General features: G+C 38.9%; 1 protein-coding gene across 2 annotated transcripts in view; it reads left to right on the top strand.

The window, feature by feature from the left end:
• Positions 1-1,069: 1,069 nt before the first annotated feature.
• LOC109005776 (alanine--tRNA ligase-like) overlaps positions 1,070-11,550 on the top strand; it is a 36,664-nt gene continuing 26,183 nt past the window's right edge. Inside the window, exons 1-5 of one of the 2 annotated variants that reach the window (XM_035684055.1) lie at positions 1,070-1,266; positions 3,690-3,854; positions 4,121-4,359; positions 4,686-4,826; positions 11,144-11,290. In XM_035684055.1, coding sequence (XP_035539948.1) covers positions 3,710-3,854; positions 4,121-4,359; positions 4,686-4,826; positions 11,144-11,290 — 672 coding nt within the window. In that variant the 5' untranslated portion in view covers positions 1,070-1,266; positions 3,690-3,709. Of the gene's footprint in view, positions 1,267-3,675; positions 3,855-4,120; positions 4,360-4,685; positions 4,827-11,143; positions 11,291-11,550 lie in introns of both variants that reach the window. The other variant, XM_035684054.1, reaches the window with a different exon arrangement.

Raw genomic sequence — 11,550 nt, 5'->3', positions numbered from 1 at the left:
AAACAGCATAACTCCATGGTGATTTACTTTTTTTTATTAATCATTTTGATCTTAAATCCTCAATTTCTTTTTTACAGTATTCTAATAATTCATTATTCATTTAGATAGGTCTAGTATTGGTTGGAATATTTTTCTCAAAAAAATCTTTTTCATATGATAATTCAATTTTGGTTATAAAGGATGAAACAAATAGTTTCAAAAAGATAAATTTTTAAAAATGGTATGCTGAGGTAACAATTTCAATTAACCAAGAATTTTCTTTTACGACAATTGCCCTTTTAGATATAGGAGCAGATTTAGATTGTATACAAGAAGGAATAATATGCTCTAAATATTTGAAAAGACAAAACAAACATTATCCCAAGCTAATGGAACAAAATTAAATATAAATTATAAATTATCCAATGCACACATCTGTAATAATGAAATTTGTTTTAAAACAAAATTTATTTTAGTAAAAAATATTAATACTAAAGTAATATTAGGAAATCCTTTTCTTGCTTTACTTTATCCTTTCTTTATAACAGAAGATTGAATTTTTACTAAAATATTTGGATAAAAAATCCAATTTAAATTCTTATTTCCTCCAATATCAAAAGAAATTAACTCTTTATAAGAAATCTCATTAACCAACGAAATTAATTTTTTAACAAAAAATAGAATTAGAACAAAAGAAAATTAGATAAATTTTTTAAAACAAGAATTAAAAAATAAAAGAATCCAAGAACAACTAAAAGACCCGTTATTAACTCAAAAAATTAAAAATTTTAAAACTATAATTGAAAATGAAGTATGCTCTAACCTACCTAATGCTTTCTGGAACAGAAATATATAATTATTTTGAAAAAGAGTAAAATTTATTATGAAAAATTAATTTTTTTATATAAATCTTATATTTTATTTATTTTTTTATAAATAATTATACGATAATTATAGAGTTAACGGTTATAAATATATTTTTTCAAAACATAAAGAATGGTTTATCAAACGCTGGACGAATAGAATATTTGATAAAGATTACGTAACGAGTAAATGAGGAGAATCTTTGTAAAGACAATTTGGAATCTTGGCTCGTGCTAAACCCTCGTCCGCAGGACCCAGTCACTCTCGTCCCTCTCTCTCCTCCTCATAATTTCCATTTTCCTTCGGATTCAGCCTTAGAAAAACGCTAGCCTCCACAGGGCCACTCTCGTCTCTCTCTGTCTCTCTGTCTCCCTGACCCAGACCCAGACCCAGTAACCACCCCCGCAGGCCGCAGTCGACACGGTAAGCCTCTCTCTCTTCTCCCTTTGTCTTCTCTCTCTTTGTGTAAAATGTGAATCTGTGTAATGTTGTGATGATATGGTTGTGTAAAATCTGTGTAATGTTGTGATGATATGGTTGTGTAAAATCTGTGTAATTTTGTGGTGATGACTTTGTGTAAAATCTGTGTAATTTTGTGATGATGAGTTTGTATAAAATATGTGTAACTAAAATAGGATGGATGTTGCAGACTTGCAGTTGATGAGTTTGAGTTAATATTGGGGCTGTTTTTGTTGGGATGTTTTGAAGGAATAAACTATGATTATACTTGTTTGGATGGATGTTGCAGTTGATGAGTTTGTGTAAACTCTGTGTAACTAAAATAGAATGAGTTTGGGGCTGTTTTTTTGTTGTTGCAAGGAATGATTGGATAAAACTGTGATTATACTGGGGCTGTTTTAATTTGAGTTAATATTGTGGCTGTTTTTGTTGGGATGTTTTGAATGAATAAACTGTGATTATACTTGTTTTTGGAGCTGTTTTTGTTTGTTTGTTGTGGTTTGGGGCTGTTTATATATTAATATGATGCTAAAGGTTTTTTGATAAGTTAATATGATGCTAAAGTTGGGACCATTTTAGTGAACATATGGGCTGTTTTATTTTCTTTCTGTAATTGATGGTGTGTTTGGGCAGTTAATCTGTGTACCACAAAGTTGAACATTTTTATAAGTACAAAGTTGAAGTTTTATCACCTTTAGGAATTCAGGCTTGACTAAATGACCTCTTTTTGATAAACTAATTTAGTGCATATACGACATAAGTTGTCATGTTATTCCCTGAAAGTCCTATTGATGTCTGTTTTGTGGCTTGCAATCTTGAAAATCATGAAAAGAAAGATTGGATAACTTATATCACGTTCCTTGGTTGAATTAAGAGGACCATCAACAATGCTTCATTGGATTTTTGGAGTTTGTAAGATCATTGAATTGTTAGTGGTTGGAGTTTGTTAGTCTCTTTGAACTGTTATACTGTTCTTGGAGTTCGGGAACTCCTAAATTTCATGGTATTAATGTTATTTTCTGTGAAATTCATGGAGGATAGTGGATATTTACTGCATAGCAAAATTCATAGTTAGCTCTGTTGTCATTATCATTTTCTGGTTGGCATAGAAAAATATTTTCTAACTAAAATCTTTTCATATTTTTTTTAAGCACAACTTAGAAGTTGGAATGGCAGTGTGGCACTTGGAACATTTAATTTGTTGTAATATGTTTGTTGTTGGGAACATTTAATTTGGTTGGCACTTAGAAAATGTTGGGTTTCTCCCTTTTTTTTTTCCAAATTAGAACTTAAAAAATGTTTGTTGTAATTGTTGTAAGAACTTATTATTATGATTGATGTGGATGATGGGTGTCGATGATTTTGGATGTGGTGGATGGATGATGGGTGTGGATGTTTATTGTAGACTTGAAGTGATTAGTTGGATGTGGATGATGGATGATGCATTGATGGGAGTGGATGTTTATTGCAGTGATTAGTCATTTTTAATTTTTTGAAGCATGTTAGTAACTTAGTATGTTACTTGTTTTTATTTAGTTTTATTTTTTGTTATGTTTTTAGTAAAAAGTAAATTATTTACTTTAGATTGTGATTTTTGATAATTTAAAAGCTCACACAAAAAATTATTTTTTAAAAGGTGTGCCAAATATGAAGTTGAAAACAATAAAAAAAAAAGTAAAAAAAAAAAAGCCCAAATCCTACTTCGCTCTGACAAGTTGGAGTCAGAGCCGGAGCCGGAGTGGAGGATGAACATGTCGGAGTCGGAGTTGGAGGTCGTTTCGACCTCCGTCAAAGTCGGAGTCAGAGGATGGCCATATCGACTCCGACTTGGTTGGTGCTCAGCCTTATGGGGAACCACTAGGGAATTGGCTGATCAACCGATATATTATTAACAAAAAAAGTAAACGGACGAATGAAACAAGAAGTATAGAATCCTTTCATTCCATTTAAATACCTCTCTCTCTCTCTCTTTCTCTCTCTGTGTGGCTTCAGAGTCCTCTGCCTTCTCATTCTCTCAAGTAAGTAGTTACATTTTTTTTAATTGGTATAATAAAAATTCTGATTCTGATGCTGTTGATAAAGGAAGGAAGAAGAAAAAGTCAAAAGTCTTGAATCTCATATTTGTAGGACATTCGATTGTGATTTTCCTCTGTTTTCTTGGCAACCAAACAAACTGTTATGGACTGTTGCGTGTTCTGTAGGTTGATCTGTTGTCAATTCTTATTTTTTAGGTATATTTGTTGCTCTTTTTGAGTTCAATTTGGGTTTGATAATTTCATTTCTCAGCCGTCAAGGTTTTTCTGCCATATCTTCCTGGTGTGACCTTCTGAAATTGCCTAATATCTCATTTATTTATTTGCTATTTGATGTTAGTTCATCTATGTTAGTTACGTCGGCTACTCCTAACATGTCCGATGCCGAATCCGTGGAATGGCCGGCTAACCGTGTCAGGGACACTTTTATCAAGTTCTTCGTAGAGAAGAACCACGTAAACTGGCAGTCCAGCCCCGTTGTGCCGGTCAACGATCCAACTCTACTATTTGCTAATGCTGGTATGGTTCTCGTTTACCTTCTGCCTCGGTTTTGGTTCTCTAGAAAGCTTGGAATTGGTTTCGTTTTAGATATACTGTTGAGGAAGCCAATAAAGACATAAGTGATGGATGCAAATTTCTTTTACACACCCACTTTGTTTAGATAAGCACTCATCGGGAATGAGAGTTTTGTTTTGGGATTTTATCTTCATTTCTTTATGGACTCTGGCTTTCATAGTTATGTGATTGAGTATTGAGACTCAGACAAATTTTGATACAAAAAACAGGTATGAATCAGTTCAAGCCCATCTTTTTGGGTACGGCTGACCCTAACACTTCCTTAAGCAAACTGACTCGTGCTTGCAACACCCAAAAGTGCATTCGAGCCGGTGGAAAGCACAATGATCTTGATGATGTAGGGAAAGACACGTACCATCACACCTTCTTTGAGATGCTTGGTAACTGGTCATTTGGAGACTATTTTAAGAAAGAAGCCATTGAATGGGCTTGGGAACTTCTTACAGAGGCAAGTTATTTTTAAAGATTCATATTAGATGTTTGATTGTTGGGTTGAATGAAAATGCTTTGTAATCATACTCATTGTAATTTCATATTAAAGACTAGGTCAACTTGTTTGTATCAATAGATTAGCGAATGGGAAATTTTGTTGATGCACCCATTGCATTGCTCCCACATTCTTGTATAAATTTTTTTTTGCATTTGGCTTTTCGATGGAGATTGCTAATGAAATTTTCCTGTATGCCCTGATTTAGAGTGAAATTGTCTTTCATATGATATTCTTGCATTTTATATCTAAAATGTGTCACATCTAATAATCTTTCCTTGTTACAGGTTTATAAACTACCTAAAGATCGTTTCTATGCCACATATTTTGGTGGTGATGAGAAACTGGGTCTTGCTCCTGACAATGAAGCTAGAGACGTATGGCTTAGATTCTTACCACCAGCACGTGTGCTGCCTTTTGGATGCAAAGTATGACTTTCCACGATATTTCTCTTTCATGTTTTAGGGACAAGGGTCTACACAGCCCTATGAGTTGGCTCAAGTGGTAAAGGCCTTGGGCTTGGGGGTATGCTTCCCAAGTCTAAGGTTCAAATCCCCTTGAGTGCAAACAAGCCAAGAGTGTTCCCTGAACTTTTGTTTCTCTCTCCTAAAATTTTTTCTCTCCGTACACATGCGAAAAAACACGATGGTGCTTCGTCGTCATTGGAGTAGCGCTATTGGTGTCTAAGCTTTTTGGTTTCCTAGTTAGTGATTAGTGTTACTCTGCTTTAACGTTTGGTTTGGTTGTGATGGAGTCGTGTCGTAACGTTATTATTGATTATAAGACCTTCGAGTTTAAGAAGGAAGATGATAGATGGTGGAGAATAATGGAGAGTTGCTGTCGGATCGTCAAATATATCTCCATCGACCAAGATACTTTGGCATGGCTGGCTGCTAAGGTAAAGTAATGTATTGCTTCTGGGGGTCCCTTTGAGTTTCTTAGAACTCGCAGGAGGGGAAGTCAGGTACTAGTTTTGCAGAGAAGACATAACACTCATGGCAGGTTCTTTTCCTTGTCGGAGTTTGGGCTTGGAGGAGGCGCGGTCTGATAGTAGTTCCGATAGGGAGGACGGGGGACAAATGGAGGAACTTTGGAGAGACCTTGAAGGAGCTGTTAGCTCCAACCTCTGTTTCGGGTGAGAAAAACAGAGGCAGTGGAAGCTCGCACCCACCATCGGTGACGGTGCTTAAGCTTTTCGCACGGTCGTACCGAGAGGCGCTCGAGGTGCCTCGAGCAGCAAAAACAACAGAGAGGGCATGCTCGACAGGTACAAGAGGGTCTTTCTCTTTAGTGAGGGCTCAAAGGTGTAAGGAGAATGGCAGGGCAACGGTCGGGCTGAAACGGTGTTGAGATGGAATTGCTTCTCCAGACGTTGGCTGAGATGGAACTTCAAGTGGGTGTTCTGTCTGAAAATATCAGTTGGTTGAAACGGTGCGTTAAAGGTAAGGCTGTTGGGGACGTGGGCTCGGGCTTGGGCCAATTTCCTACGGGGCCTCTCATATCGGGCTTTCTACTAGATTTGGGCTGTACAAGGGCTCAAGCCTAGCACGGTTATGGAAGAAGAAATATCGGGTCTTGCCTGATAAACCGGTGCAGTGGAGTTGCCCCCTCATCATGTCCCCGATAAGTGATCGGCCGGACCCAGCTCCACCACAGAGAGGGTTGCCGGCTCCCGGCGACCACCTTGGTGGGTTCGCAACGTTAGTTTCTCGGAGGGAGTGTGAGAATTTTGAGGAAGGAGAAATTAGAGAGGACGGTAATGGAAAGGGAGGTTCCGAAGGGGAGTCCAGCATACCCATCTCGGCGGTTTTGGGTGGGGAGACCAGTTTACCTATCCCAAGGATGGGGGAAATGCCTTTGAGGGGGACACAACCCTGTTTTGGTGACGCAGGCGAGAGTAGCAGTGTTGAGTTGTCTTCGGATGAGCTGCGGGGAGGGGTTTTTCTGGGCTTACGGCGGCAGGGGAAGTGGGGCCTATTCCTAATGAGTTGATTGTGGTCAGTGGGCCAACAGAGGTGGGGTCCGTAATAGAGGTGTCAAATGAATTTTCAGGGGGCGTACAGATGGTAGTCAGTAAAGATAGGGGTGATCCGAATGAGTTGGGTAGTCCTACCCCGCTCTGTATAGTTCACTCTAAACCAGTCCCTATCCCTGCGGATTGGTTGCTGAAAAAGGTGGAGGAGCTTTAGGGATTCCTGGGGATTTCTTGTGCGGGATGCGAAGAGCAGTTCAGGGCTCTTCTGGTGGCCATTGAATCTGGTTGTTCAACGGCAGAAAAGTTGGCCGCCAAACAAGATAGAGAGTTGAGAAGATTAATATGCACTATCAATTTTGATAATACAGAGGGGAGTGTGGGTAGGGAAAGACAGAAGGGGAGGGGGAGCAGTTTTTCTTATGAAGCCTAAAATCATATCGTGGAATGTTAGGGGGATTAACGATGCAAATAAGCGTCTTTGCATTCGTTCTCTTCTTCGCAGTTGGAAAGTTGATATTGTTTGTATCCAAGAGACTAAGGTGAGCCATGTTGATAGGAATATTATCCGGAGTCTATGGGGTTGCTTGTTTGTGGGATGGAGTTTCTTAGCCTCTTTGGGTGCATCCGGAGGGGTTTTGTTAATGTGAGATAAGAGAGTGGTGAATCTAGTAGAGGATTGCATTGGGAACCATTCAATGACCATCTCTTTTAAGAATGTTGTGGATGGTTGGAGGTGGGCTCTTGTGGGGGTGTATGGACCTAATATGGATATTTGGGAATTACCTTGGGTTGTGTGCGGGGATTTTAACGTGGTACGCTTTCCTTGTGAGAGGGCGGGGATTTCTTCTTTGACACGGGCTATGGAAGACTTTTCAAAGCTGATTTTCAATCTCAATTCGATTGATCTTCCTCTAGTGGGGGGGGGGGGTTCTTACACCTGGTCTAACATTAGAGGGGGGTTAAGATTAGACAGATTTATGGTCTCTTCTTCATGGGAGTCACATTTTCCGGATCTAATTCAGAAGCGTTCGCCAAGGGTATGTTCTGACCATTTCTCCATTTTGCTAGATTGTGGTGGTTTCTATGGGGGAGGGAGATATTTCAAATTTGAAAATATGTGGCTCCAAACGGTTGGTTTTGGGGAGAAGGTAAGTAATTGGTGGGCCTCATACTCTTTTCATGGTACTCCCAGCTTTATTGTGGCTTCTAAACTTAAAGCCCTCAAGTTGGATCTGAAGAAGTGGAATATTGAGATTTTTAGACACACTGATGAACAAAAGAGTATTCTGTGGAATGAGTTGAGCTCTTTAGAAGAGGGGGAGGTAAACGAGGAGTCTTTGTTGAGAAAAATTGAGGTGGTGTGCGAAATAGAAAGGGTTTTGTTGTTAGAAGAAATCTCTTGCGGCAAAAATCTAGGATGACGTGGTTGAAGAAGGGCGACAAATGTACTAAGTTCTTTCATAAAATGGCAAATTCTCACAGGCGCAATAATGTGATTGAGGTGATTCATTCTGGTACCATAGTGCATCAATCTCTAGCAGACATTTAGGCCCATATAGAGAATTATTATGAAGAGCTTTTTAAAGTGACGGAGGTGTGGCACCCTAAATTGGATGGATTACATTTTGAACAGTTGGATGGTAGTACAGCGAGTTTGTTAGAGAGACCGTTTGAGGTGTCAGAAGTGCTGTAGGTAGTGAGAGGGATGTGCAAAGATAAAGCTCCGGGTCTGGATGGTTTCTCTATGTCTTTCTTTCAAGAAAGTTGGGACATAGTGAAAGAGGATGTGATGAGGGTCTTACATGAATTTCATTCTTGCCAAAAGTTTGAAAAGTCCCTTAATGCTACTTTTATTGCACTCATTCTGAAGCTAGCAGGTGCTATTAAATTGAAAGATTTCCTCCCCATCAGTCTGGTAGGTGGGATTTATAAAATTATTTCAAAGGTGTTAGCTAATCGAATGAGTTTGGTGATGGATAAAATCATTTCCAAGCCCAAAATGCCTTTGTACGTGGCTGGCAAATTTTAGACTCAGTTTTGGTAGGGAATGAGTGTCTGGATATCCGGCTGGGGGCAAATATTCCAGGAGTCCTTTGCAAGTTGAATATGGAAAAGGCTTACAATCATGTGTGCTGGGATTTTTTGATATATATGTTGAGGAGGTGTGGTTGGGTGAAACATTGTGTATCATCCGCTCGGTTTTCTATTTTAGTTAATGGGCAACCTTGTGGTTTCTTCTCGAGCTCGAGGGGATTGAGACAAGGGGACCCGTTATCTCCCTTTCTCTTTGTTGTAGTGATGGAGGCCTTGAGTCGTATGGTGGAGGCGGCGGTAAAGGGAGGTTTTATTGCTGGTTTTTCATTGGGCAACTCTACCTCCGTTGCTTTTTCCATTTCTCATTTGTTTTATGCAAATGACACTTTAATCCTCTGTGATGCTGATAGTGGACATTTGCAAGCTTTAAGGGCTGTTCTTTTGTGTTTTGAAGTTGTCTCGGGCCTTAAGGTGAATTTGGAAAAGTCGGAATTGGTCCCGGTGGCGGTGGTGGACAATATCAATCATCTAGCAAGTTTGTTGGGGTGCAAAGTGGCCTCTCTTCCTATGAAATACCTTGGCCTGCCTTTGGGGGCCTCTTTCAAAGCAAAATACATATGGGATGGCATTGTAGAGAAGGTAGAAAAAAGATTGGCGGGTTGGAAACGGCTCTACTTATCAAAAGGGGGGGGACTTACCCTCATCAAAAGTACCCTCTCCAATCTTCCTACTTATTTTCTATCCTTGTTCCTTTTACCGGTGGGTGTGTGGCCAATTGGATTGAGAAATTGTTTAGGGCTTTCTTGTGGGGTGGTATTGGGGAAGAACATAAATTTCATCTTGTGAGTTGGCAGAAGACGTGTTGCTCGAAGGAGTCAGGAGGCTTGGGGGGTGCGTAGCCTGTCCTTTTTTAACAAAGTCCTCTTGGGGAAGTGGTTGTGGAGATTTCAACTGGAAGAGGATTCACTGAGGAGATTTGTTATTGTTCGAAAGTATGGTTGTGATTGGGGGGGTTGGTGTTCTAAGGAGGGTAGGGGTACCTTTGGTGTAAGCCTTTGGAAATTTATCAGAAAGGGGTGGGAGGAGTTCGTAAAACACACTAGTTTTGAGATGGGTGTGGGGACTAGAATCAGTTTTTGGTTTGATGTATGGTGTGGCGAGAGTGCTCTATTTACTATTTTTCCAAGTGTTTTCAGATTGGCTGAAAATCAGCAGGCCGTTGTCTCAGATGTAATGTGCCATGCCAATGGGAGTGTTCTGTGGAATTTGATCTTATCCAAAAACGCGCAAGACTGGGAAGTGGATGAAATAGCAGGTTTTTACATTCTTTTATATTCCAAGAAGTTAGGAGGAAACGGGAGGGATAGAATGTTGTGGAAACATTCAGGGCACAAAAAATTTTCTGTTAAGTCCTTCTATAAAGAGTTGGCAGCTCATTAGCCCATTCGGTTCCCTTGGAAAGGTATTTGGAGAGTTCTCGTACCCCCAAAAGTCTCTTTTTTCACTTGGACTGCTGCTTGGGGAAAGATTTTGACGGCTGGCAATTTAAGGAAACGTGGAATGATTGTGATGGAGTGGTTTTACATGTGTAAAAGTAATGGTGAATCAATTGAGCACCTTTTCTTGCATTGTGAGGTGGCGAGGGAGCTATGGGCGGGTATTTTCAGTCGAGCCGGGCTGTCTTGGGTCATGCCTAAGAGTGTGATGGAACTTTTAGCATGTTGGAATAGGCATCATCATTGCTTCCAACTCGCAGCGACATGGAGGATGGTTCCTTTGTGTCTATTGTGGTGTATATGGACGGAACGAAACTAGAGATGCTTCAACAACAAGGAGCGAAATGTGGGGGAATTATGGAATTTTTTTGTGTTTTCTTTAGTTCAATGGTTGGCTGCTATTGTACTAAAGGGAGGGAACGTTCACGAGTTCTTGTTTTCTTTTCAGCTTTCTAGAATGTGATTAGGAGTCTCTTTTGTATACTTCCTGTGTATATGGGCGTTGCCTAGTTTCATTCAATCAATAAAATTTCTTACTTGTTAAAAAAAAAAAATCTCTAGGGGCCATTGGACTGAGAGATTTTTCTCTTGAATTACCCGAGATGCACTTGTGAGAAACTCCTTGCCGAGGGCCATGCATCCCCGAGGTTAGTTGGGACACTGTTCCGGAACACCCGGTGCCAATAAAAAAAAGGGTTTACACTTTTCTGATAGGTAATCAAGAAATTTTATTCATAGAAGTAGGCAAAGCATAAGTACACAATGAGTATACATGAGAATCACCTAATTAGAGAAGGGCTTACACTTTTACATTCTGTCACAAATATTCTTGGAATTTGATCTCTTATGTAATAGTTTAGAACATATTCCATTGCTTCTGAATTTACATGTTTTAAACGCCGAAAGGTGAAAAAATATAGAAATACATTTGAGGGGCTACTTATGCGTTTAACCATGAAATTGTCTCTATGTTATTACATGCATTCGTAACTTTGTAACCACATATGTGCTTGTTTTTCAAACAACTTACGAGTGCGCTAACTCTTGCAATTAAGATCTTATTTTTCTGTTTACATTAAAAAAAAATTAATTTAGTTTAAACATCCAACAATATGCCATATACATTCCTTTCTCACTTAGGTGCAAAGGTTCCATCTAGTTGATAATTTTTCTTGTGCATTTGTTTTCTTTTTCATTATATTTTTCTAATTAGGTTTAGTGTTTTTGTGTCTCTAAATAGGACAATTTTTGGGAGATGGGTGATACTGGTCCTTGTGGACCTTGCACTGAAATTCACTATGATAGGATCGGTAATCGGGACGCTGCATCATTAGTTAACAATGACGATCCTACGTGCATTGAGATTTGGAACCTTGTCTTTATCCAGGTATGTAACACTGCCTTTGTAACAAAGCTAGGAATGTTACTTCACTACTCAATAACATCAAGAAAAAAGAGTTTTGTAAATATTTTAAACCTCAAACAGTGTCAATTACTTTTAAGGTCCGTTTGGATAGTGAGTTGAGATGAATGTAAAAAGTTGAATAAAATATTATTAGAATATTATTTTTTAATATTATTATTGTTTTGGGATTTAAAAAAGTTGAATTGTTTATTATATTTTGTATGAGAATTTGAGAAAGTTGT

The sequence above is a fragment of the Juglans regia genome, chromosome 13, assembly GCF_001411555.2.
Source record: "Juglans regia cultivar Chandler chromosome 13, Walnut 2.0, whole genome shotgun sequence".
NCBI lineage: Eukaryota > Viridiplantae > Streptophyta > Magnoliopsida > Fagales > Juglandaceae > Juglans > Juglans regia.
Note: the sequence above shows the minus strand (reverse complement) of the source record. Positions and strands in the feature narration are given on the sequence as shown.